The 23,445-nt window shown below is 32.2% G+C and overlaps 2 protein-coding genes, 1 long non-coding RNA gene and 2 pseudogenes across 3 annotated transcripts; 1 reads left to right on the top strand and 4 right to left on the bottom strand.

The window, feature by feature from the left end:
* Positions 1 to 1,119: 1,119 nt before the first annotated feature.
* LOC120117011 (AP2-like ethylene-responsive transcription factor At1g16060) lies at positions 1,120 to 3,420 on the bottom strand. The gene is made up of 8 exons (XM_039137361.1): positions 3,065 to 3,420; positions 2,811 to 2,893; positions 2,659 to 2,667; positions 2,418 to 2,506; positions 2,262 to 2,335; positions 2,082 to 2,132; positions 1,935 to 2,011; positions 1,120 to 1,628 (listed from the first exon to the last, which is right to left on the bottom strand). The coding sequence occupies exons 1-8, from the start codon at positions 3,205 to 3,207 to the stop codon at positions 1,120 to 1,122; spliced, it is 1,035 nt and encodes a 344-aa protein (XP_038993292.1). The 5' UTR covers positions 3,208 to 3,420.
* A 1,174-nt stretch (positions 3,421 to 4,594) lies between these two features.
* Positions 4,595 to 6,501, bottom strand: LOC120117010 (annotated as a pseudogene).
* Positions 6,502 to 11,976: 5,475 nt separating this feature from the next.
* LOC120117097 (tubby-like protein 8) lies at positions 11,977 to 14,404 on the bottom strand. The gene is given in 8 exon segments (XM_039137435.1): positions 11,977 to 12,184; positions 12,302 to 12,397; positions 12,497 to 12,586; positions 12,668 to 12,820; positions 12,921 to 13,097; positions 13,544 to 13,658; positions 13,781 to 14,124; positions 14,127 to 14,404. Coding segments are annotated over 8 exon segments (1,248 nt in total). The 5' UTR covers positions 14,256 to 14,404; the 3' UTR covers positions 11,977 to 12,040.
* A 1,949-nt stretch (positions 14,405 to 16,353) lies between these two features.
* LOC120117103 lies at positions 16,354 to 16,766 on the bottom strand. The gene is made up of 3 exons (XR_005515603.1): positions 16,743 to 16,766; positions 16,574 to 16,647; positions 16,354 to 16,430 (listed from the first exon to the last, which is right to left on the bottom strand). It is a non-coding gene; the product is annotated as an uncharacterized LOC120117103 (long non-coding RNA).
* Positions 16,767 to 21,287: 4,521 nt separating this feature from the next.
* Positions 21,288 to 22,793, top strand: LOC120117008 (annotated as a pseudogene).
* Positions 22,794 to 23,445: the final 652 nt, after the last annotated feature.

Below are 23,445 nucleotides of genomic sequence, written 5' to 3'. Positions count from 1 at the left end.
TGTAATCCTTTTGTTTTGAAAATGATGAGAATTTTACATGGGTTGTTTCTTTTTCTATTTTGTTATGGTTTCGAGATAAAGAAAATATGGTTGTTTGAAATGCAGAAGAAAGAAAACATTTCGAGAAGTTTTTGTTGTGTATCTCTTTGCTACGAATTTTCTAGGGGGAACAAATGATAGAGGAGAAGCCTTCCTTGCTTTCTACTTTTTCTTTCTCAATTTCCCTAGCGCCCTTACAACGCTCTCAACCAACACTGCTGCATGATGAAACTACTACCAACCGAGCTTTTCCTAAAACAAATTTCAATCTAGACCCAAAGCATAATAGGTATATCGAGACTAACTTAATATTTCTACTTGCTTCGAATAAAAAAACGACAAATATGCGTGCTCGGTATTTATAAAGTATAAAGAAGATAACCTGCTTGTATTGATTCTACTGCTTTTCAGAAGAGTAAGTCGAATCCTTTGTTACACCAATTGATCTTTGAATGTGGCAAAGAAATATCTTACACACACTGTTTTTGCTCCTGCTCTATTGTGTAAAAAAATAAAAATGAAAAATGGTCCCTCGTCCCTCTCGTAATGGTAATGAATTATTGATCTCCCCAGTTCTTTTTTTCGTTCCTTTCTGTATATTCTGTGATAGTTGATCTCTAATCCTCCCCCTTTTCTCCTCTTTTTTCTTTATTGATAATTGTTTTTAATTAAAACTGACTCTTACAGTTTCCTGAGTGCTCAATATCACTCCCACAATCAAACACTACTTTCCCCTCATTTTCGCTTGCTAACTGTTCTTGTTTTCCAAGACTTCACGTGGGCTGAAGTCTCCAATCAACACTGCTGTTTTGGGCTGATTTGGGCTCCTACTGGTCCAAATTTGTATCGTTTACTGTATATGAAGCCTCCGATAAAGTCCCCGGACGAAATCGAGCATCTACATAACTAATTTATACATTTTCTTTTTAAAATGAATGTGCCAATTATTTTGTATTTAAAAATACTTGAAAAATGAACGTCTTTATCAACATTTAAATGAGCCACTACAAATAAATAAACTCCGTCCCTGCAAATTTAATTATATTATTGCCACTAAATTCATTTAACTTTTTATTGAATCTAACCATCAAGTTCATAATGAAAATGAAACAACGGTATCGTCAATGAATTTAAGTCGCCAAAAATAATATCATCATCCCTGGTATAGCTGCTACAATCTTGATAATCAAAGTATGTTTGAATGTCGTTTGGAAAACTCCGACGAGGTACATTAGGTTTCGGTGGCGTTGATGGACACGCTGCTGCCGAGGTCCTCTCCAACATTTCCTTAAATTTCGAAGATTGCAACAAATGGCCTAGTGCAGATGATTCTGATCTACTACTGCCATTGTTACCAATCGATCGCCAATCACTTTTACAGCAAGTTTGAGATTTGATGAGAAATCCTAATCTAGAATTTGCATCGCGGTTAAGATCTTGTTGAGGATTTTCAGAATCATTCGATTGATTTCGATGAATTGAACGTATACAATCAACGTAACGACTTAGGTCAAAGTTTGTAACAGCATGGAGTCCTCTGTATTCGATGGCGGCCATGTCATATGCCGTCGCTGCTGCTTCTTGTGTGGCTGAAGAAAAAGGTAATTATTTACCAGCAAGAATTGATTAATGAAACTAGACCAACCAACTAGAAATCATATAAATGAGTTAATGTATATAATAAAGGAGAAGTAAATATGCTTGCATAATTGGGTGGAGAGTTGGAGATTTAATACAATTGACTTTTCCAAATATTAAATAGGCGAGTAGGCAAGGGTGTTGAAGTTTGGTAAACCATATCTCAACCACCTGGATTTTATTATATTTCATTCTCATCATTTTGCTTTTTGCGTATGTATATATAATTTAGAAGCAATTTAAGCAAATAAAATTACCATATGTTCCAAGGTAGAGATATTTGTTGCCAAGTACTCTGCCAATTCGAGCTTCCCATCTTCCATTGTGGTGGTGCCTACAAAATATATTGAAAGGCCATAAACCCCACAAATTTAAACTCACATAAAATGCAAAAGAAATCTCACCTGGCTACGCCTCTGTATTTCGAGACTCCCCAAGCAAACCCGCTGCTTTTCCTTTCAATATTAAACAAAAAATATATAAATAAAACAGGGGGGGAATCAGATATTTGGTTAAATATATATGTTTCTAAACGATCAAATTTTTGTTTAATGGTATTTTTTTATACTTTTTTTCAGTATTACCTGCGCAAAGATCCAATATATTCTTCCTTGGATTGACACTCCATTTCCTTGAGCTCGTTTTCATAAGTTGATAACTGCAAACATTTGAAGTTTTCTTTCTGTAAACAAAAACGGATAAAATGATGGGAGAAAAAATTCCAAGTGAAATTAACATACTGGGAAATTGAGGATAGTATCATGTCCCCAGTACTTTGATGCAGCCAAGTCATATGCATGTGCTGCGGCTTCTTCATTGGCATAAGCACCTAACCAAAATAGCAGTACATCCAAAATAATGAAGTCAATTAAGTTCTGATGAAAATGAAACTGAATTACATATGGCAAGAATATAGTTCTTGACTATGACAGGCATATTTAAAGAATTTCGGGGAGAGAGAAAGAAGATCATCGGACTCACCTAAATATACTGCATCGTCATCAAGTAAAGCAAAACCAACCATGAAATTCAATAGAATTAAATTTGAATAATTAGTTTGATTGTTAAAAAAAATTACTTCCAAAGGAAGGGGAAAATAGGTGAGAAAGAAGGATTTTTGTTATTATTATTACCTTGTCTTCCTTTTTTGTTCTGCGATTCATTCCAGCAATCCTTGTCCCACAAATGAGCTTCGAATCGTCCTGTCCATCGGTGCCTGATTAATTAAACCGATCAATTAAGGCATCGACAAGTCAAAACAGAACGGCAACAAAAAATTAGAACAAAATCGCCAAGAAAGATCGCCGATCCCCAGAACGGAGAATAATACTGTATTGATTATAAGTATATATACACAATATGTATATATGTTTGAACGGTTAATTACCTTGTAACACCTCGATAGGTAGAGCTGCGTTGGGGAGGAGAGTGACGGGGAGCAGTTTTACGAGTCCGTTTCAGTTTTATGGGTGCAACACTATTTTCATTATCAGCACCGTTCTTCTGGTTTTGATGCGAGTTTTTCGCCATAAAAAAACAAAAATAAAAGGCTGAGCTCAAGAGTGATTGTCAAACTGCGAAAACGTTAACAATGGCAGGGGCGAAAGAATGAGAAACGAACTCAAAGGATTGAAGAAAATAGGGGGTTTAAGGTTTTTGTTTGAGGGAAAGTAGAAGGGGCAGAGAGAGTCTTCAAGGAATTGTAGGGTTTCGTCTTCGTCAAGCGGCTTTTCCTCTACTGTTTTTTGCTTTGGTTTTGGTTTTTAAAATAATCTTCTCTCCGAGTTAACTACTTAGCTTGCTTTCACTATTTGATTTTGGTTGGTTATATAAAAGATTCACTATTTTTTTATTCGTTTTTAAATTATTTATAAAATACTGTATAATTAAATCAAAATGTATCAAATATTTAAATATATTTATATTTATAACTTTCAAAGTTGTTTAATATTAACGTACTAATCGAACCCTAGAAACTACTAATACGGGTGTGTTTGGTTCACGGAATGTAAGATTACCAGTGGGAATAAAAGATTACCAGAGAATAGGATTACTGGGAATGTTACATTACTGTGTTTGGTTGGTTTGGCAGGAATTTAAGATTACAGTGTTTGGTTGAAGGAATAAAAGATTACTGGAATGTATATTTTACCAAATTGTTCTTATTTTATATTTTTTAACAAGTGAAATTCTAAATATTTAAATAAAAATTATTTATATAAAAATTCTATTTGTTGATAACATATTACTTGTGTATTTAAATATATCATGTATTATTTTAATTTTAATTAATATTAAATTTTACATAATTTATGTAAAAATATATTAAAATTTTACATAACATTTAACTAAATGTTTACATTGTGAAAATTCTTCATAGATATTAATAATAATAAAAAGATGTAAATTATTTTTGGTTAAAGGAATAAAAGATTACTAGAATGTATATTTTACCAAATTGTCCTTATTCTATATTTTTTAACAAGTGAAATTCTAAATATTTAAATAAAAATTATTTATATAAAAATTCTATTTGTTGATAATATATTACTTGTGTATTTAAATATATCATGTATTATTTTAATTTTAATTAATATTAAATTTTACATAATTTATGTAAATTATTATATCTTCTATATACAATAATTTATTTATTTATTTATCTTTTATATTTATACTTAATTCTGCATATTTTATCATTATTATTTATCTAATAAATTTATATTACAAAAACATAATTCAAATAAGTAATAAATTAAATTTATTCAAACTCAATTAACATAAAAATTAGTTTCCCAGAAAGTAACGACCATAACTAAATAACCAAACAATTTATTGTTACTTGACACAGACTTGCTTCATGCTCTTTTGGCGAAATCACTTCTATTCTCATCGTCGTCGTCCCGGAAGTTCTCATTCATTGGCTCGTTTGAGTCGAATGCTTCTCCTCCCTCCTTGAAGCCATCTTCATCACTACCGAATTGATAACTACCATCAAATCCCGTATTTCGGCTTCCATATCCAGTATGACAGCAGCATTGAAATTCCCACCATCGAAATTGGTTGCAGCAGATTGATCAAAACCACCATAATTTCCTTTGCCTCCATAGTTACCACCACCGTATCCAGCATTACCTCCATAACTTCCAGATGAGGGACTGGCATTTCTATTGTAGCCACCACCACCACCGTAGCCACCGCCACCTCCAAAGTTACGAGGAGGTCTCTCAGCTGCATAGTTCACTCTTACTTGACGGCCATGGAGAGCCTACAACAAGAAAGACAACCAAAAAATCCCACAAATAACTACCACAAATATAAGAACCAATGCTGCTATGTTAAGCATCTGAAAAATCAAACAGGGTAGACAAAGATAGAACTACTGTTTTCACCCTTATCTATACCAGACAGATTAACCAAGAATATTATGATGATAAAACATCTCGCATGCTAAATCAATTATTTATACATACATGCGCAAATTAAGGCCTACATAACATATTTTTTTTCAAGTAATGAAAATTATTTATAAGTTGAGGCGATTGAGAAAACTAATGTGGAACTTGTACTTCATAGTAAGAATTACTAGCAGACATGAAAGTGAACCCCATATGTTGCCAAGGAAAAACGAGTTATAACATGAAGATTGAGGCCCTAACAGAGAAGATACTGTGTTTCAAGATGCTGATAGTGAACTTGAGTAGCATAAATTAATTTCCGATGCAATAATTCCAAATCTACATAGTTCACCACAGTTGGAATCTTAAATACCAAGCATTTGACATAGGCCTAGATGCAATTTGCAACCAACACAATGCAAAAGCTTTTACAATAGTTGCAGATCAACATACGAAGAAAAGGCCCAATAGGATTACAAAACAGATATTGCATGCATCATATTCTAATTTTTATCTCTTTGTACAAAGGTTTAAGCATATATGCTCGTTATAAAATACATTATTAGCATTCTATGAGGTTTACTTAAACAGAAGAAACCAACGGATATTCCAAGACTACCAATATGAAAGGAATAAACAAATTCTTCAAACAATAGATACTTAGATGTCTTATATTACCTGTCCATCCAAGGCATGTTTTGCGCTGGAAGCATCCTCAGTACTGGTGTACGTGACGAAGCCAAATCCTCTAGACCTGCCCGTTTCTCGGTTCACAATTACTCTTGCTACAATAAATATCAAATTAATCAGTTATTTTACACATATAAAAGCAGTGGACATTAAACAAACTTGATTGCAAACTCAAAGTGAGTACACCATATGCACAAGCCCACACAAACTTTAAGTTAAAAACTTTCATTCGTTATGAAAACATATCAAAGGTGGCATCTAAATCTTCACGGGACATGCCATTATACTCAAAAACATGAACCAACACGACACACTCGACATGTAGAGGAAAACATTTAAGCATCTCGAGGAACTTTTAAATCCCTTCCATAGTGTTAACTGGCAATTACAAATTGAAATTAGCAAATACATTCATCAGAGCATACCTTCAACAACTTCACCATATTGGCTGAAAGCCTCTCTCAGACCTTGGTCATCCGTTTGATATGAAACACTTGCAATAAAAAAATCAATAAGAAACCTTAAAAAAATAGGTAACAGAAAACAGTTTGCTCCAAAAGTATAAACAAAAGCTGGACGCGCACCTCCGACAAAAACTTTCAACTTTCAAGCTCGGTGAGTTTGACATGCACCGAAACACTTGAAAAAGGCTGGGCCTTGAAGCAAAAAACTGAGAATTGATCTGTGTGGTCGAGGCTTACCTAAGCATATTCCCAATTTTACTTAAGAAAGTCATTGTTACAACCTACAAAAAAATGAACTTCACTTTCAGCAGATTATTATATGATAACACGAAACACTAAAACAGAAATCCAATACAATGAAAAGTTAGGGAATAGATTAAAACGATACAACAATGAGGAGAAACCCTTTCAAATAAAAAAGATGATAAGCCAAATCAACAGATCATCATGAAAAACGAGAAACTAGAGATATCCGAAAACAAAGCTTAGGGCTTTTTCGAAGCATAACCTTCTGGTTATGGAGCTGAACTACCGGGAGAAATGTATCTCTGAACCCTAACCCGAAATCATTTTTATGAAAAAATGGGTTCGACCAAACAATACTAGATTAAAATAAACCCTTACCCGAAACTATTTTTTTTGAAAAAATTAAACAAGTAAAACATTGTAAAGAAAGGGAGAGGAGAAGAAAGGAGAACGGTGAATTTTTCGTAGAGGGAGGCAAACTCTCAACGGGAGAAGAATATATCACAGAGGTAAACGAAAAAAAGAAGGGTATTTTAACTCTAAGTACATGAATGTGTGAGAATAACATTTTCAGGAATAAACACATTCGGGAAAGAAATATTATCTCACTCGAGAATGAATATCCAATCAAACATGGATATCCTTAGTCTGGAAAAAATTATACCTGTCATGAATTCTAAAATCATTGATCCAAACAGGCCCTAGAAGTAATTGACATTTACTGACTTACATGTTTATCCTTTTTCTCAAATTCGTTCGAGTTACATTTGGGATTGAAGTGCTTCTTCTCAAGTTCCCTAATACATTCTGTAGTTAAGAACAATATTTCTTTTTTCAAAAATTATAGGTTTAAGCAATTTCATATATAAAATATTATTTAAATAAAATTTTGAATAAATATTACTTTATAATCATTTCATACTAATAAAAAAATTCTCAATACGTTGACACATATATAATCACAGTAACAATTGCTTTGTAGTCATTTAATTAAGGTTTAATGAAAAAAATTGTGTAAACTATATAGAAAATCTCTGTTCAAAGATTCATTCATCAAAATTAGGTGTGAGACGTGGGTCGGTCTGGATTAGTTAAAGCAAAGTCTTAGAACCGAGAGGATAACCGAAAAATATATATATATATATATTCGCTTAGTGTAAATATAGATTTTTTCTCTATTACTCTTTTCAGTATCTATGCCAAAATAACTGTTAAAAATAGTTATCAGTTACTCAAAACGTGACAATTATTGTATTTATATAACTTTCAAATATGTTATTTAAAAAACTTAAAATTATAATTTCTTTTAAAAAATCTCATTTTTTCTTAAATCTAAAAACAATCGAAAACTCTAAATCCATAATTTGGAACCCCTTAATCATCGTCGGTCAACATCGTTATTACCATAATTGTCGTCTTTTGCCCGTCAGTCATTTTATTAAACCAAATTACATCGCACTCTCAACGCATGACAGGAGAAATTATCAATTGCACCCTAGGCACCCGGCGAATGAAATCGCATAAGCAACAATGTTGGTCGCATAAATAAGGGGTTTTTATTGTTGGGTGTTCGACTGGTCACGCGATGTTGGGACTTTAATCGATTAACAGTGTTGGTGACGAGTGACGATGGTAAGAGGATTGAAATTAGGGCTTATAAGGATTATGATGTTTTTTTTTAAATAAAAATTCAAAAAAAAGTTATAAATATAACACGGGTTAAATAACACGTTTTTTTAACAGTTGCTATCGTGTAGACACTTAAAATAGCAACGTGGAAAATATTAAGTACTTTAAAAAAATATTTTAAGCACCTAAATGAATAAAGAATATAGTTTATACTTTTAGACACTTGTTTTTTTCATTAAGCCTTTAATAAATATTTTTAGTGGGTTTAAAATTAATTTTTAAGATCACTTTGATACTTATAAGAAATCTTTAAAAATAATCAAAGATATTTTACGAATCAGATTAAATATAATAAATTAACTCTTATCATTTCAAGTGTTTTAATAATTTATATTAATTTTTAGTTAAATTTAATCCTCAATCGTTAATTCTTAGTTAAATTATGATGATTTTAACATAAATGATTATTGAGCCACTAATTTTTTTTTAAGTACTTTAAAAAAATATTTTAAGCACCTAAATGAATAAAGAATATAGTTTATACTTTTAGACACTTGTTTTTTTCATTAAGCCTTTAATAAATATTTTTAGTGGGTTTAAAATTAATTTTTAAGATCACTTTGATACTTATAAGAAATCTTTAAAAATAATCAAAGATATTTTACGAATCAGATTAAATATAATAAATTAACTCTTATCATTTCAAGTGTTTTAATAATTTATATTAATTTTTAGTTAAATTTAATCCTCAATCGTTAATTCTTAGTTAAATTATGATGATTTTAACATAAATGATAATTGAGCCACTAATTTTTTTTCATGATATTAATGTGATTTTAACATAATTGAAGCATGAACAATTAAATTTAGAATTTTAAGATAACACCCATTTCTTTTTCTACCTCCTCTCCCAATAGATTTATTAAAAGTAAAAACTTTAAGAAGAAGTATTCATCTACGGATAGAATGATCCCTTCTAATTCTAAAGATGCTTAAATCTCCATACTATTCTATTCCAATTTCCCACAATTCCTCTCCCATGGCTTGCCTTGGTTAGCCACCCACTAACCCTTTTTTTTAATGAAAAAAATGTCATGTATTTATGTCATTTTATACCTTTAATATGAAAGAGAGTTTGTGTTATATAATCTTTTTATGTCATGTTCATATTTCAACAAATTCTCTGTTTTACGTTTTTAATAATATTATATAGTTGAATTCATTTAGTAGTATCAATGGTTAAAGAGAGTGTTGTTCTTTCATGAGGTCTTGGATTCGAACAATTGTGTCTACAAGATTTATGTGCAATATGAATAATTAAGAAAGATTATAAACATATATCATCTTTTAATCACATCGTACTATTAAAAAAAACAATATTATATGGCTCAACGAAGTTTTGCATTTTTTTAATTGTTAATGATAAATTAATATAATATCTCAATTCTCAAGTAATTGCAATATTAATTAACCTTTTTCTTTTTTTTCTAAACAAATTAACATTTCTTCTAAACCTATTGAACAACCTCAATAATTCAATAAAATTGAATGTTTTTTTATAAGTCTCAGATTCGAACAATTACAAGATATGTGTTATTAATAATTAAAAAATTAAAAAATTAAACAAATATTATTTTATGATTATACATTCCTATTCAAAAAGAAGAAAAATTAATCAACATCTCTTTAAGTTGGATTTAATGATGAGTGGCATATTTTAAAGAGAAAAGGACCTTCCGAAGCAGTTCTATAAACCCACTTATTTATTTTTTGTTGGAAGTTGAAGGTTCAAAATGACAACATGCGATGTTAATTAATGGCATGGAAATTCTTAGCTATACACATCTACTTTTCGGTATCAAATTAAATGCAATCAAAAGTTAGATCCAGCTATTTATTAACCTGTATTACGTTTGCTTTATATTCGTTTTTAATTTTTTCATAAATATATTATTAATTTATATTATATGAATTTTAGAGACATTCAAATACTTGTCTTGTGCTATTTTTATATCATTTTAGATTTTATTATACTTATGATTAGACTGAAAAAAGTAAAATAAAAAACTTAGTGATTGTTGGTAGGGATAATTAAATAATTTCCCTATGATAGAAAATTTCATTAAGAATAAAATTTTATCATATCTCTTTACTTATATGTGATAAAAGTAGGGATGGTAACGGGACGATTTTGGACTGGGGATTGGTCCCCGTCCTCATCTCCGTTTAAAAAACTCGTACCCGACCCGTTTAAAAAATCGTAAGAATATAAATGGGGATTCCCATCGGGTAATCAGGGAAAACCGATGGAAACGGGTATTCCTGTTTAGCATAAACGGTTATTTAAACAGGTAATTTTCACCGCGGGGATAACCGCGATAAAAATTACCCGTTTAAATAACCGTTTACCTTAGATGGTTATTTTTCACCGCGGGGATCTCCGTTACCGTTTAAATTTCACACGATGACACGAGTTATTTAAAAAATAATGTCATTATCAGATCTAAACTTACTTGAAATGTCAAACACCACCAAATGCATCCAAAATATAAAAACAAAACAATTCAAATAGACAAATATAATGACAACGACTAATAATATAATGTGAAGATCGGAGAAGCAAGACTTGAGAGCAGCCGCAGAGAAAGTGACGAGTAGGTCAATATGTGTTCTCCTAAATCCTAATATCCTTTATATATTTTTTTAATTTAAATTAAATTTAATATATATATATATATATAATAATTATTTTTAATATTTATCGGGCCGGGTATTCGGGTAATCAGGGCGAGGATTACCAAATCCGTCCCTATTTATCATCCCCGAACCCGACCCGTTTAATTCGGTTTTCCCCGACGGGTTTGATTTTTTTTTTTTTGCCATCCCTAGATAAAAGTATATTTTTAGTCATTTATTTAAACACTATATAAAAAGATAAAAAGATAAAACTTATTACAGTAATACTAATTATAATTTAAAGTAGGGATGATTTAATGAGTTTTAACTAAAAGCATGTTCGCTTAACTCAAGCTATTAAATTCGACCATGATTGTAATTATTAATATAAATTTTAATTAATTTTTATATCACACTCAGCGGACAAACCAGAATTCAATTCAAAGTTGGGCATATAATAGCTCTACTAAATTAATATTGGTTTGCAATTTTTTAACATATATACTTTCAACTTTTCTTTTTTATTTTTAAGTAATTTTATGCTCGAGCTATTAGTTCAAGTGGTACCACACTTGCTCAAAATTAACCACATTCATAAATCGAACCATAAACACAAAATTTAATTGCAATATCCATCCATGAAAACCTCTATTTATAACAGAAATGGAAGAATACAAATTCAATTTTCTTTTCTAGTAAATAAAGAAAATCACTATTAAATATAACATAGTATAATTTGAAAGTGTGTAATTAATTAAAGGACGCATAGTATTGTAATTTGGTAGCTGCTACGAAGCCAAGTATTTTATTTTTGGGGTGTGTTTTTTCGGCGACCGGGTATGGGTTAGTTATGTAGGTTGTGAGACACATCAGGTTCTTGGTTTGGGTTGTCGGGAGCTATATATTTGGGCGGTCGACAGTTGCTTCTCTTCATCTAACTTATCAGCTCTTTGAGGCTGTTACAAGTTGTTGGTAAGATTAAAGTACACATAGACGTGCGTATAATCCGATCGGACTGGTCCGGATCAGAAATTTAAATAAATTATTATTTTTGACATTAAATGGTTCGAGTTAATAAAGTATTATTAAAATCTTAAATTAGGATGAAATATTTGCATTCAAAATGTTGCATCAGCAAAGCTTGTCAATTTTATAAAAAAAATGGTCACTTTTTCCTTAAGCTTAGTGAAGCTTGGGAATAGAAAAAGAAAACTTGGGTTCAGAGGTTGAACTAGGAACAAAGTGCTGGGGTTTCTTCACTTACATGGCGCAACAAAGTTTTGAATCTATTGAAGCCAAGCTTATACAAAATGCTTGGTAACCTGTTAATGGATACCTGAAATCCATAACATACTTGTACCTATCCGCTCTTCCAAGCTGTAGAATTGTTTGCCTTCCGTTCTCCTACATAACCAATTCCAGAATAAGCTCGGATAAAATCATTCCATACCGGAATACTTGTGTGACATCTAAAGGAATGTATATGCATGACTAATATAGTATTTAAGTACATTATGATACCTCCAATGTCAGCTGAAAATTCTTCACTGAGCTTTGGATTCTAAGCCCAGCAGCTCTTCCCCTCTCTCTGAAGTCTAACTCGTATTGGTTCAGCATCTGACTCAACACGAAGCAATTAAAAGGGTTAGGGAGGAACCGTAGTCCGAAATCTCGAGCTGGTTCGATGAGGAGAAATACAGATTTACACGTTCTTACATTGTTGTAACGAGGAATCCTTGTGAACAACTTGTGGATTTTGTCCATTTTTCCTTCCCAGTCCTTAGGTAGTCCATTAATGTGCTGCATCTACATAAATGCAAGGAGGTTATCCATAGAGAATCCAAAAAAATATACAAGGGAAACTCCCAATTAAGGCTTTTGAGCTACCTGAGACACATTCTTTAGCTGCATTGACTGGTGCTTAGGTATATAGGCCTTCATTCTTCGGTAACTGCCGGTCCATGTGGCTATGGTTGGCATGAATCTTACAACACCCAAGAGAGGATTAGACTGTTTGTTTGACGGCTTGGTGCGGCCACCCTGCAATGAAGCAAATTATTTATTAGCCAATTGCAAGTAAGAATTGTTTCTCCTATCTAGTTGCAATTTTCTAGGCAGATTAACCTTTTAGGAACCAAACCTGATTCCATATGTGGTATTTCGATCCGAAGAGGTTAGCTGTCATGAGTCCAACACAACTATCATCAGTATTAGACAGTATTCCTTTGGTAGTCTGAGCTATGGCAAATATTGATTTCCCCTTGCGTCGTTTGTGATATGCGACCGCTAGTTTCCGATCCTGTCGTCCCTTACCTTCCTGTGGTGTTGAAATGCCGTATAGATCAAAATTTAAGAAAGCATATATGGTAAATGGTTTTTACACCATCTCAAAGTAAACAATTACTACTGATCATTATTGGAAGAAAGGCCAGAAACAGGAGAAGATACTATCATAGCTATCATGTGACTTGACTTTTTTTTCAGATTCATTTCTTTGTTAGGCAATATTTCCACTTAATTTTTTTTTAGGATCCCCCCTGGATCAGTAGTACCCTGCAATTATTTGTAGCAGACCACTGACTGTTGAATGTGGTCTGCCAGAGTTTCTTAGAATGATACTCCTAAACACAGTTTACAGAACACATGCACATAAAAAATAAAAGGATTCTAAAGGTGTTGATCCAGATGATCAAGAACCAAAGTAAGTCTGATTATTGATGAGAAATGCTGTTAGTAGTATTCTTAACAAGTCAGAGATCTTACACTGGTATAAAGTGAATACAAAGTGCCACCATGGAACCCATCAGGAGAGGGTTCTTTCACAATAACACAAGTACATCTACCTATGTCCAGAGGCAACGGCCTGCACAACAAAGCCCTAAAACAGAAGCCACCAAGTCAAATAAAAAACCAAACTCCCAGTTTTTACAAGCTTCTCTTTTTTAATCATCTTTTATATTGCAATTTGCAAGTTATAAGAAAAATGTTTCAGAGACTGACCTATTTGGCAATGTGGACCAGGAAGAAGCTGGGGCGGCCTCGGAATCCGAATAATCCCAAATGTTCAAAGAAGCAGAATGCTCTGAATCAATGGGATCCCATAACTTGCACCCAAAAGCCTTGTCAGGCTCATTCATTTGCATACAGAACTGAAGGGATGACTCTTTCAGGACCTTCCCTGTAGACAAAGATTTGTACCTTGGAACGTGTTTGGAAGTATCAAAAGTACCGATAGTGGACAAAGATTTCAAATGGGTAGTCTGTTTTGCAACCGGAGAAGAAGACCCATTTTGTGTTGAAGGAGCTGCATTTTCTTTGTCAACACCAAAGACAATACTTTCCTTGTGTTGTCTGAAAATGATGCATGGTTCCCTTCACTGCAGCAGCGGTTGTGTTTGAGATCACTGAGAGGATTAACATACAGAGAATTGTATGATGCCTGGCGTTGAACTAAAGGATCCTTGAACTCACTCATTTCTTTTTTAAGAAAGGAGGACGGATTTAGAACTCTGGGTTTTGGTCAGATTGCTTGAAAGCCAGTCCTTTCTTAAAGAAATGAAGGTTTCAACTTGAACTGAAAGAGGGTTTTGAATTTGAAAAAAAAAAGTATAGGGAATTGTGTGGGTTTTGAATGTGCTGTGTTTGGTAAGGATCAACGGTAAACTGTAACTGTTCAAAACTTCTTGTCCTCGTGTGCAGGGAGATATGATGGAAATTGAGAAGGACAATAATGGTTCTCAATTACTAGTAATATATGAGTTTTGACTGTTGTTATTTAGATGGAGGAGAAGCGGGAATAGAGTTTGAAACTTTGGAATATAATAAATGTAAGGATGTGTTTGGATGCCATTAATAAATCATTCCAATGTTGGTCTATTTTTTTTTCTTCGAGGGGCGTTTGATTTAAGAGCACAAATATATCAGTGAGAATGGTGTATTTATTTGTTTAAAATTTTAAATTTAAAAAATTATATTTATTTAATTTTAATATATTAATACATTTTATATTATTAAAATTATTTATATACAATATTTTCACAAATATAAATATAAATGACATGCCATGTCCTTGAGTTAATGCAGTTTAATTAGATCGTGAAATTTCAATAAATGGCTCGTGATGATAATAAAATTACCGATTGTATGGCTAAGGTAGCCTAGCCTAGCCATTATAGGTGTTTCGGATGCTCTCACTTTTGATACTCCCGCAAGGGTGTAAACGAGCCGAGTATTGTTGAACTCGACTCGAATTTGAAAACTTTAAATGTAAGCTAGACTTGACTCGAAAACTCGCAAGCTAAAAATTATGAAGCTCAGCTTGAACTCGAAATATATTATTGAAACTCGACTCGAACTCGAAAAGGCTCGAACTAAAAAAATTCAGGAGCTTGATTGAAGTTCGAGACTCGAGCTCGATTCAAGCTCGAACTCGAACTCGAATTTGAACCTACAAAAATCTTATATTACATTTAAAATATATAAATAATTTTCCCTTTAATCAACCATCACCAATACATTATAATATGAATGTATGAACTATAAAAAATCTAAAAAATAAAAATACAATTACAAGAAATTTAGGATAATTAATATAAGCTTTGAAGTTTTTTTTATAATAATTATTAGTATTATTATTACTCATGTTTATTATATTAAAATATGGTACAAATCCACCGGGAGGAAGCCCGAGACAGTGCGTCACCCAGAGACAGTGCGTCACCCACGTGAACTCACCGAGGAAGACCCATGCTGGTCGGCCATCCACTGAAACCAATGTTGTCGTCGCCCATGCTGGCCATCCTCTAATCCATGCCATGTAGACACACAAAACAAGGGACAGAGCACCAAGCACAACAAGAAGACAAGAGAAAATATCAAGGATATAGTCTCGATCATCATCAGAAAAGGGGGGAGAGGTTAGGCATAAAAAAACCCAGAGAGGAATCAACAACAGGAGGTACCCATCAACCATTAGCCATCAATGAAAAAAAGGCAAAAACAGAAAACAAAAACGAGAGAACTCGAAAAGCTATCAACCATCAATAGTAGGAAAAAAACCCATTTGGAGCGAAAATCCTCAACAACCATAGAACAGAAACCAAAAGCAAGAAGCTTACCCTAAAACTTCAAATGTATTGAAAGTTTACAAAATATGACAACACATCTAAATTTATAAAAAGATGACAAATATGACAACATATCCAAATTTATACAAGTTGATACATGATGTCTTTGACCTTACTAATGTTCTCCCTAACTAAATGTGATGGAAACATTTTGGGAAATTCAATTTATATCTCCCTCATTTTCAATCGGATATAGAACAACAATTGTGCTAATTAGTACATTAAGCCAAATACCAGCATGCAATATATAAATTAATAGTCAACCTTTGTGCAACATCAATAAAACATCAATTTGTCTTCTTCTCTAGGAAGAACAAGTGCACTTCAACAATGTTTGAACCAATCATTAGAAAGCAAAGGAAGTTCTTAATTGTCAGTTTTTCCGTTTGAAGTTTTAAGTAATGAAATAAGAGGAGCAATAGGTTCATCCTACAATTGATCCACTTACACGTTTCGATATATGATTCTTCTGCAACAACTTTTCAACTACAAAGGCCGCAAGTGGGAATATTGGGAGAGTAAGACTACAATTTGAATCGACAAGCAGAGATAACATGTTAAATGATGCTCGAGACCAAATAACCAAAATGGAAACAGTAATCCTAAAAGACAAGCCTCGCCCTCATGTATTCTTAGGAATATCTAAAATTAAGATTAGAAGCATAACCAGCACATAAAAAGAGGCCAATCTCTCAATGATCTCGAACTAAACCAAAATCCAGATCTGATCAACCATCCATACTGCAGCATTTATCAACAGCACGATAACAAGCCTTTAATCCGAGAATCATAAATTCATAGCCTACCTGCAAGAGAGCTAAAATTTGAAAACAAACCTTCATCAGGTTTTCAATAATAAGTCGGTTGTTTACAGCAACAAGCACCACAACACAGAGGTTAAACATGCATGCATGACTCTGCCATCACGTATAAAGAGCCTCTGCCATTATCCATTTTTTTTTACAAAAACAACTACGAGAGATAAAAGAAGAAATCAATGTATAAAGAGCTTATTTCCTCTGTGTTCAAATCAAGCAATATTATTACAAGTATTTTTTTAAGGTTTTATTCTATTTCCTAGCAACCATCTTATCATTTTTTTCCTTTTGATTCGAACTATAGAAATAGAAGAGAAATTAATTTCATTTTACGTAGCCCTATTTTGGGTCTTCATCGGGGTTGGGAAGACGAGCCTTGTTGTTAGGAGTAAAGATCGTTCGTCTGGGATTGTTGGCCAGTGTAAGGAAGCCGAGAATAGGGGTTAATATTATCTGAGCCTTAGTAACATTCGGCTGGTGGTGTCGTGTTCCATAACTTTAGATCGGGGTAAATAAAAAGAATGGGTTAGAATAGAACCAAGTGCTTGGTAGTGTATGGGTTAGGATTAAAGACTTACCAGTTGAGTCTCGTGGTGGTCGGAGTTGGATTTGGCCACCTGCGTGTGGTGGCCGATGTAGAAAGCTTTCGAGCTTTCTCGGTCGCCGAGAGAGATTAGGATAGTAGGGAAATAAAGTGGTTTATTTGGGTAGTTCGAAACCTAAAGGGTAGAAGTTTTCGATATGGTTTACCCTATTGTATTAGGGTCTTTGCCGAAGAAGAAGAGGACCATCATGTTGAGAGTGGCGCCATGTGTGTGTGAGAGGGAGAGATGGGATTGAGAGAGCTGCCGAGAGAGGCTGTTGGAGAATAAAGGGGTTGTGCGGCTGTGTTTGGTATTTTGTGTGTGCGAGTTTAGTTTAGGTTTAGTTAAATTTAGGTTTCATATTAGTTTTTTAGTAAATTAAGTTATAGTACCCCAAACATGAGTACCCTTTTGTAAATCCCTAATTTAATTCTTGATTTGTATGTTGAATTTTACGTTTATTTAAATTTAGTTATTAGTTTAATATGTATATGCATGTTTAATAAATTTATAGTTTGGTATGTTATATTTTAATTTTTGTATTTCAATCACATTTGTTTAAATTTTCTTATTTGTTTTAAATGTTCAGGTGTCATTTATGTTATTTTCCATATTATTTTAGCTTAAATCGAATAGGATCAATTACATATAAGACCCTATAGTTTATGTGCATTTTGTATTTAAGTCATTGGTTTAATTCCAATTTTGTAAGTTTAATTTTACATTTACATGAATTTAATCATCATTCTAAAGTTAGTATATTTAGCTTAAATTAGTCCTCACATTTAGGTTTCTCTTAATTTAGTCCCTATTTAGGATTGTTTTCTTTAATTAGTTGTGTTATATTTATTTTTCATGTTGATATGTTTATGTATAAGTATGCGAATGATTTATTTAGGAGTAACATAACATCATTTTGCATAATTTGTATGTTACCTTCATGGGCATAACTTAGTCTCTATCATATAATTGGATTTAGGGTTTAAGATTCATAGTTTATAGTTTAGGGTCTAGAGTTCATTGCAAATGCATTAATTAATCGACTTGGTACCGATTTATGAGATAAGTACAATATAGTATCTTAATATTAAATGCTCAAACTCTTGATATTTATGATATTTGAACCTGAAACCTCAAAATATAATAACAATTTTAAAAAATTAGTTATTAAAAATATTATCATTAGAAATATATTAAATATTTGTCATTAGATAAATAATTTTTTATTAATTTAAAATAAATATAAGAATATTTATTCAAAAATAATTTTTAACCATTTTTAATTTTTTTATTGTTTGGTTGTATTTTCTTATTTTTTATTTTAGTTTTCTACGTTGTCAAGTACTTGTGCAGTAAAAAGTTAAAAAAGAAAGAAAAAAAATCAACCAAACACGTGTAATCTAACATGTGCTTAATTAAATGGGCTTTTATTTTTCTTTTAGTAATATACAATGTAACAATTGGACTTGGGCTGGTTAATTAAAAAAATTAAAATTTGGGGTAGTTGTATTATAAAATTTTTAATATATTTTTAAAATTTTATAATTATCAATAGTGTATTTTTAATATATTTTTAATAATGTAATTTTAAAAAATCTAAAATTATAATATAACATTTTTTCGAGCTGCTCACGAGCTTTTCGAGTCGAATATCGAGTAGCTCATTTCGGCTCGTTAAGAACTCGAGTCGAGCTCGAGTCGAGTCCATACGATCCGAGTATTCATCGAGCCTTGATCGAGTCGATCTCGAGTAGCTCGCGATCTGTCTCGACTCATTTACAGCCCTACGGCCCTGCAGAGGTGTTAACACTGCTGCAGATTGATACCAACAACAATAGTGCCTAAATAATTTTGTATTGTGTTTTACCAAATATATATATATATATATATATTCTAAATAATTAGGCTTGTAAATGAACTAAACGTTTAGCGAACTGTTTATAAACCGTATGGTAGGAAGTTCGTTTATGTTCGTTTATTTATTAAATGAACGAACATGAACAAGATTTTGCATTCGATTAATTAAATGAACGAACACGAACAAAGGGCTCATTCGTTCATTTACGTTTGTGAACATTCGATTATATGTTCGTTCATTTATGTTCGTTTATTTATGTTCGAACAGAGGGCAAGTTGAATATGTTACGAAGATTATTGAAGTTGTTTGGATTTCAAGAAGATTTTTTTGTTCAACAAATTAACTTTAAGACTTTATTATGTTCATATAATTTATTTATGATTTATGTATGTTTTTGTCGTATTGTAACAAATTAACTCTAAAGTTACATGTTATATTAATGAATTTTATGTTGTTATTCTTGTTGTTTACTTTTTTTTACATTCATTTGTTGTGTTTTGAATAAGTTTGTTTTTTGTGTTTGTGTTGTTCGTTTATGTTCGCTTATTGTGTTCGTTTATATTTATTTATTATTTCGTTTGTGTTCGTTTACGTTCGTTTATGTTCGTTTATCATTTAAATAAACGAACATGAAAAAGCTATATTCCTTAATGAACGAACATGAACAAAAAAAAATTTGTTCGTTTATGTTCATGTTCATTTATGTTTTTTTATTTATTAAATGAACGAACATGAACATACATCCGTACGTGTGCGTTCAGTTTGGTTACAAGTCTATAAATAATTAAACAAAATGCAATTTGAATTAAGATCAAAATTGGGCTGGCCTGAGTTCATAATTTCTTAGTTTTCTGGGCCAGATAGACAACCCAACAGGTGCAGCTCCAACATGTTGGGAGGCTTTTTGTCTGGCCACAAACAACTAGCACTTGGGACTATTTCTTACCTCCCAATTTCCATACTTCATCTGTGATTTCACATCTGGATAGATAGATTTCATAAACTGATCAGGTCACCCCAAGAATCGAGTGGCTGTTGTCACATTCCTTTCTTGTCGCTTAAAAATACACGAACTAGCAACCATGCCTCCACCTAACTATCCCGACGTCAATCGTCATGGCCACACTCTCTAGTCTATAGCTCCTCTCGTTTGGACACATTCAGCCAAATCCAGTGTTTTGAAAATCAGATGGTTTAATCAATAATCGTTGTTTAGTTCGGTTCAATTTACATCGGTTGAATCGTTACTAGTGAATCGACAGAAACAACTGAACCGTTCGAACCGGACCAGCTGAAAATCGGAAAAAACAGCCAATTTTTTTTATTTTTTTTAAATTAAACCAAACGACGTCGTTTATTAAACGAGCCAAGTCGAACTCGAGTATTACTGAGCTCGACTCGAACTTGAAAACTTTAAAAGTAAGCTCAACTCGACTCAAACTCACGAGCTAAAATTATCAAGTTCAACTCGAACTCGAAATATAATATTGAAACTTGAACTCGAAAAGGCTTGAACTAAAAAAAAATTAGAAGTTCGATTGAAGCTAAAAATTCGAGCTTGATTGAAGTAAAAGAATAGTTCACTTAATGCTCACCAAAAGGCTCTATGATTTTGAATGTCAAATTACCTCTATTATTTATAGAAATTAGTTAGGATGCTCTTCTATGTTTCTTAGTCATGTGAGATTGTTTTGTTCTCATATTTTTACTCTTTAGACTTTTGGGATGCTCTTTTATGTTTCTTAGCCATGTGAGATTATTTAAAAAAAAATTAAACCAAACAATATCATTTTGTTATAATTTTTAGCCTCAAATTTATTTTTTAATTATAGTTATATAATTATATTTATTATTTAATATGTTTCACCTTAAATATTATATTGTAGTTAATTTAAATCATTTTGTTTCACTTGATTTTATAGTTTTTAACTTATATATGTTATGACTTATTATATAAAAAATTATTTTTTATTAAATATTTTTGGTATTTTTATTTAATTTTTTAAATAATTATAATGTCGTCCAATTCTTTCGACCGGTCGATCCAATTCAATCGATTGAACCAGTAAACCAATAATATGATCGGTTCGATAACCGGTCCGAATATGAAAACCATGGCCAAACCCCTTTCTCGAAAACTCTCTTTTAGCATCTACACGCTTTTTTAGATCAAACAAGTCGAGCTCCATTGTTAAGGCTGCTGCTGCTCCCACGGCTACTGCTGCAAAAGTGGTGCCGGCAGTTATTGTCGGCGGTGGGAGAGTGGGAAATGCATTGCAAGATATTGGAAAGGGACATGATATGCCGGTGAAGAGAGGTGGACCTGTGCCTCTTTATTTTGAAGGCCCCATCTTGGTTTGTTCCAGGAACGATGATCTTGAAGCTGTTCTTGAGGCCACTCCTAAGTCTCGTTGGAACGGTTCCTCTGCCTGATTCATATCCTCTCTTTGCTCATTTGTTTAATTAGACAAAAAAAGGGCTGATCTTTTATTAGATTTTGTTTTAATTGTCTATGGATGACTATTAAGAAATCCCTTGTGAAACAGTTGAATGATCCAATGAAGTTTGGAGCTTTATGTGTTTTTGTTTTGGGGAAACTTTCTTTTTATTATTTCCTCTGTAGTTTATGTATTAATGCATGTGTTTCAGTCTATTTATATATTTGCAACTTTGTCAATTCAAAATGATTTGATCATCCATTGGGTGTTGATGATGTAGCAGATTTGTTTTTTTTTTTTCAGAATGGCATGCTGGAGCCATGGATTCAAAGCAAAGGTCTTAAAGATGGAGATCAGGTGCTGGCATATTTTGCAGTATCAAAGCTTGGAGAACCTCCTGTTGATGTTAAGACTGACACAAATCCTGAAGGTTTAACTGCAGCTTATGGGAAATGGGCATCTGCTATAGCTACCAGATTGCATGCCGGAGGCCTCTCTTGCAAGGTAAAACATGCATTTTTACTATGAAGGTTCTAGTAATTAGTCGATTGAAGTGGTATAAATTTGTAGGTTTATTGAGAAAAATATTGTTCTGGCCAGGTTCTAGACAAAGAAGCATTTCGGAGGCAGATGTTGGAGAAACTCATATGGATTTGCTCATTCATGCTTGTTGGAGCTCGTCATCCTGGGGCAACTGTGGGCATTGTAGAGAAGGAATACCGCTCCGAGGTGCTGCTTTCTTGTCAATAGTATATAGTTTGGATTATTAGTTATGTTAAATAAACTATCATTGTGTATGAGTGTATAAGTCGAACATATGAACTGAAATCGAACTTTTCAAGTCTCAAGCCTCATCGCAGAACTTGCATCTGCTGCTGCTGCGGAGAAAAGTATAACATTTGAAGAAGCTATGGAGGATAGGTTATGTGCTTACTCTGGAGCCGTGGCCCACTTCCCAACAGCAGTTAAAGAGGTAAAAAGAATTGCAGTTCAAAATACTTCATGAAGATCATAATTTGTTTGGTTCTAAGTTCATTATATTCATTTTCACACAGTTCAAGTGGAGGAATGGATGGTTCTATTCAATCTCCGAGAAGGCAATCGCGGACGGAAAACCGGATCCATGCCCCCTGCATACAGCATAGCATGGCTTAAAGAGCTAAAAGTTGTGTAGGATGATGAACTCTAGACCATAAGCGTAGTGGATTTTTTGCTTTTACGTGTGTAATATAATCAGAATTTAACTTTAATTTTGTACTTGTCAAGATCAAAATATTTCAAATGAAACGCTCACATCCTTATGTATAACCTCTTCAAGAGAGTTACAAAAAACAAGTGACCTAATTGAATAGTGTTAGTGAAAGAGGTTTTGTGAATGTGGTTAATAAAATCGAAAAAAAGTTATAATAATAATAATAATAATAATAGTAATAAATTGTGAAGCTTATCCTAAAGTAACTCTAATATTTAATGTTTTAATATTATATCATAAATTTAATAATTTAACCGAATTAAAAATAATTTATGTGCGTAGTAAAATACGCAAAAGAGCCCAATGCATTAAATAAATAATCAATGTTTTTGGACTAATATTTAGGAATAATTTGTTAAATAATTCAGACTATTCTTTTATTTTTTTTATTAATTTTTATATATTTATGTTGTATTATAATCATGTTATATATTTAATTTATAATTATATTTAAAACATTATATTTATTTAAATTTTTATAAGTTTAAAATTAATCTTACGTTATTTTAATATAATCATATATTTATAATACATCTATACTATTTTTAAATCGTATTGAATTATTTAGATTATTTTCACATCATATATT

This window comes from Hibiscus syriacus, unplaced genomic scaffold (genome assembly GCF_006381635.1).
Source record: "Hibiscus syriacus cultivar Baekdansim isolate YM2019G1 unplaced genomic scaffold, ASM638163v2 tig00110318_pilon, whole genome shotgun sequence".
NCBI lineage: Eukaryota > Viridiplantae > Streptophyta > Magnoliopsida > Malvales > Malvaceae > Hibiscus > Hibiscus syriacus.
This window is presented reverse-complemented; position numbering and strand designations above follow the sequence as displayed.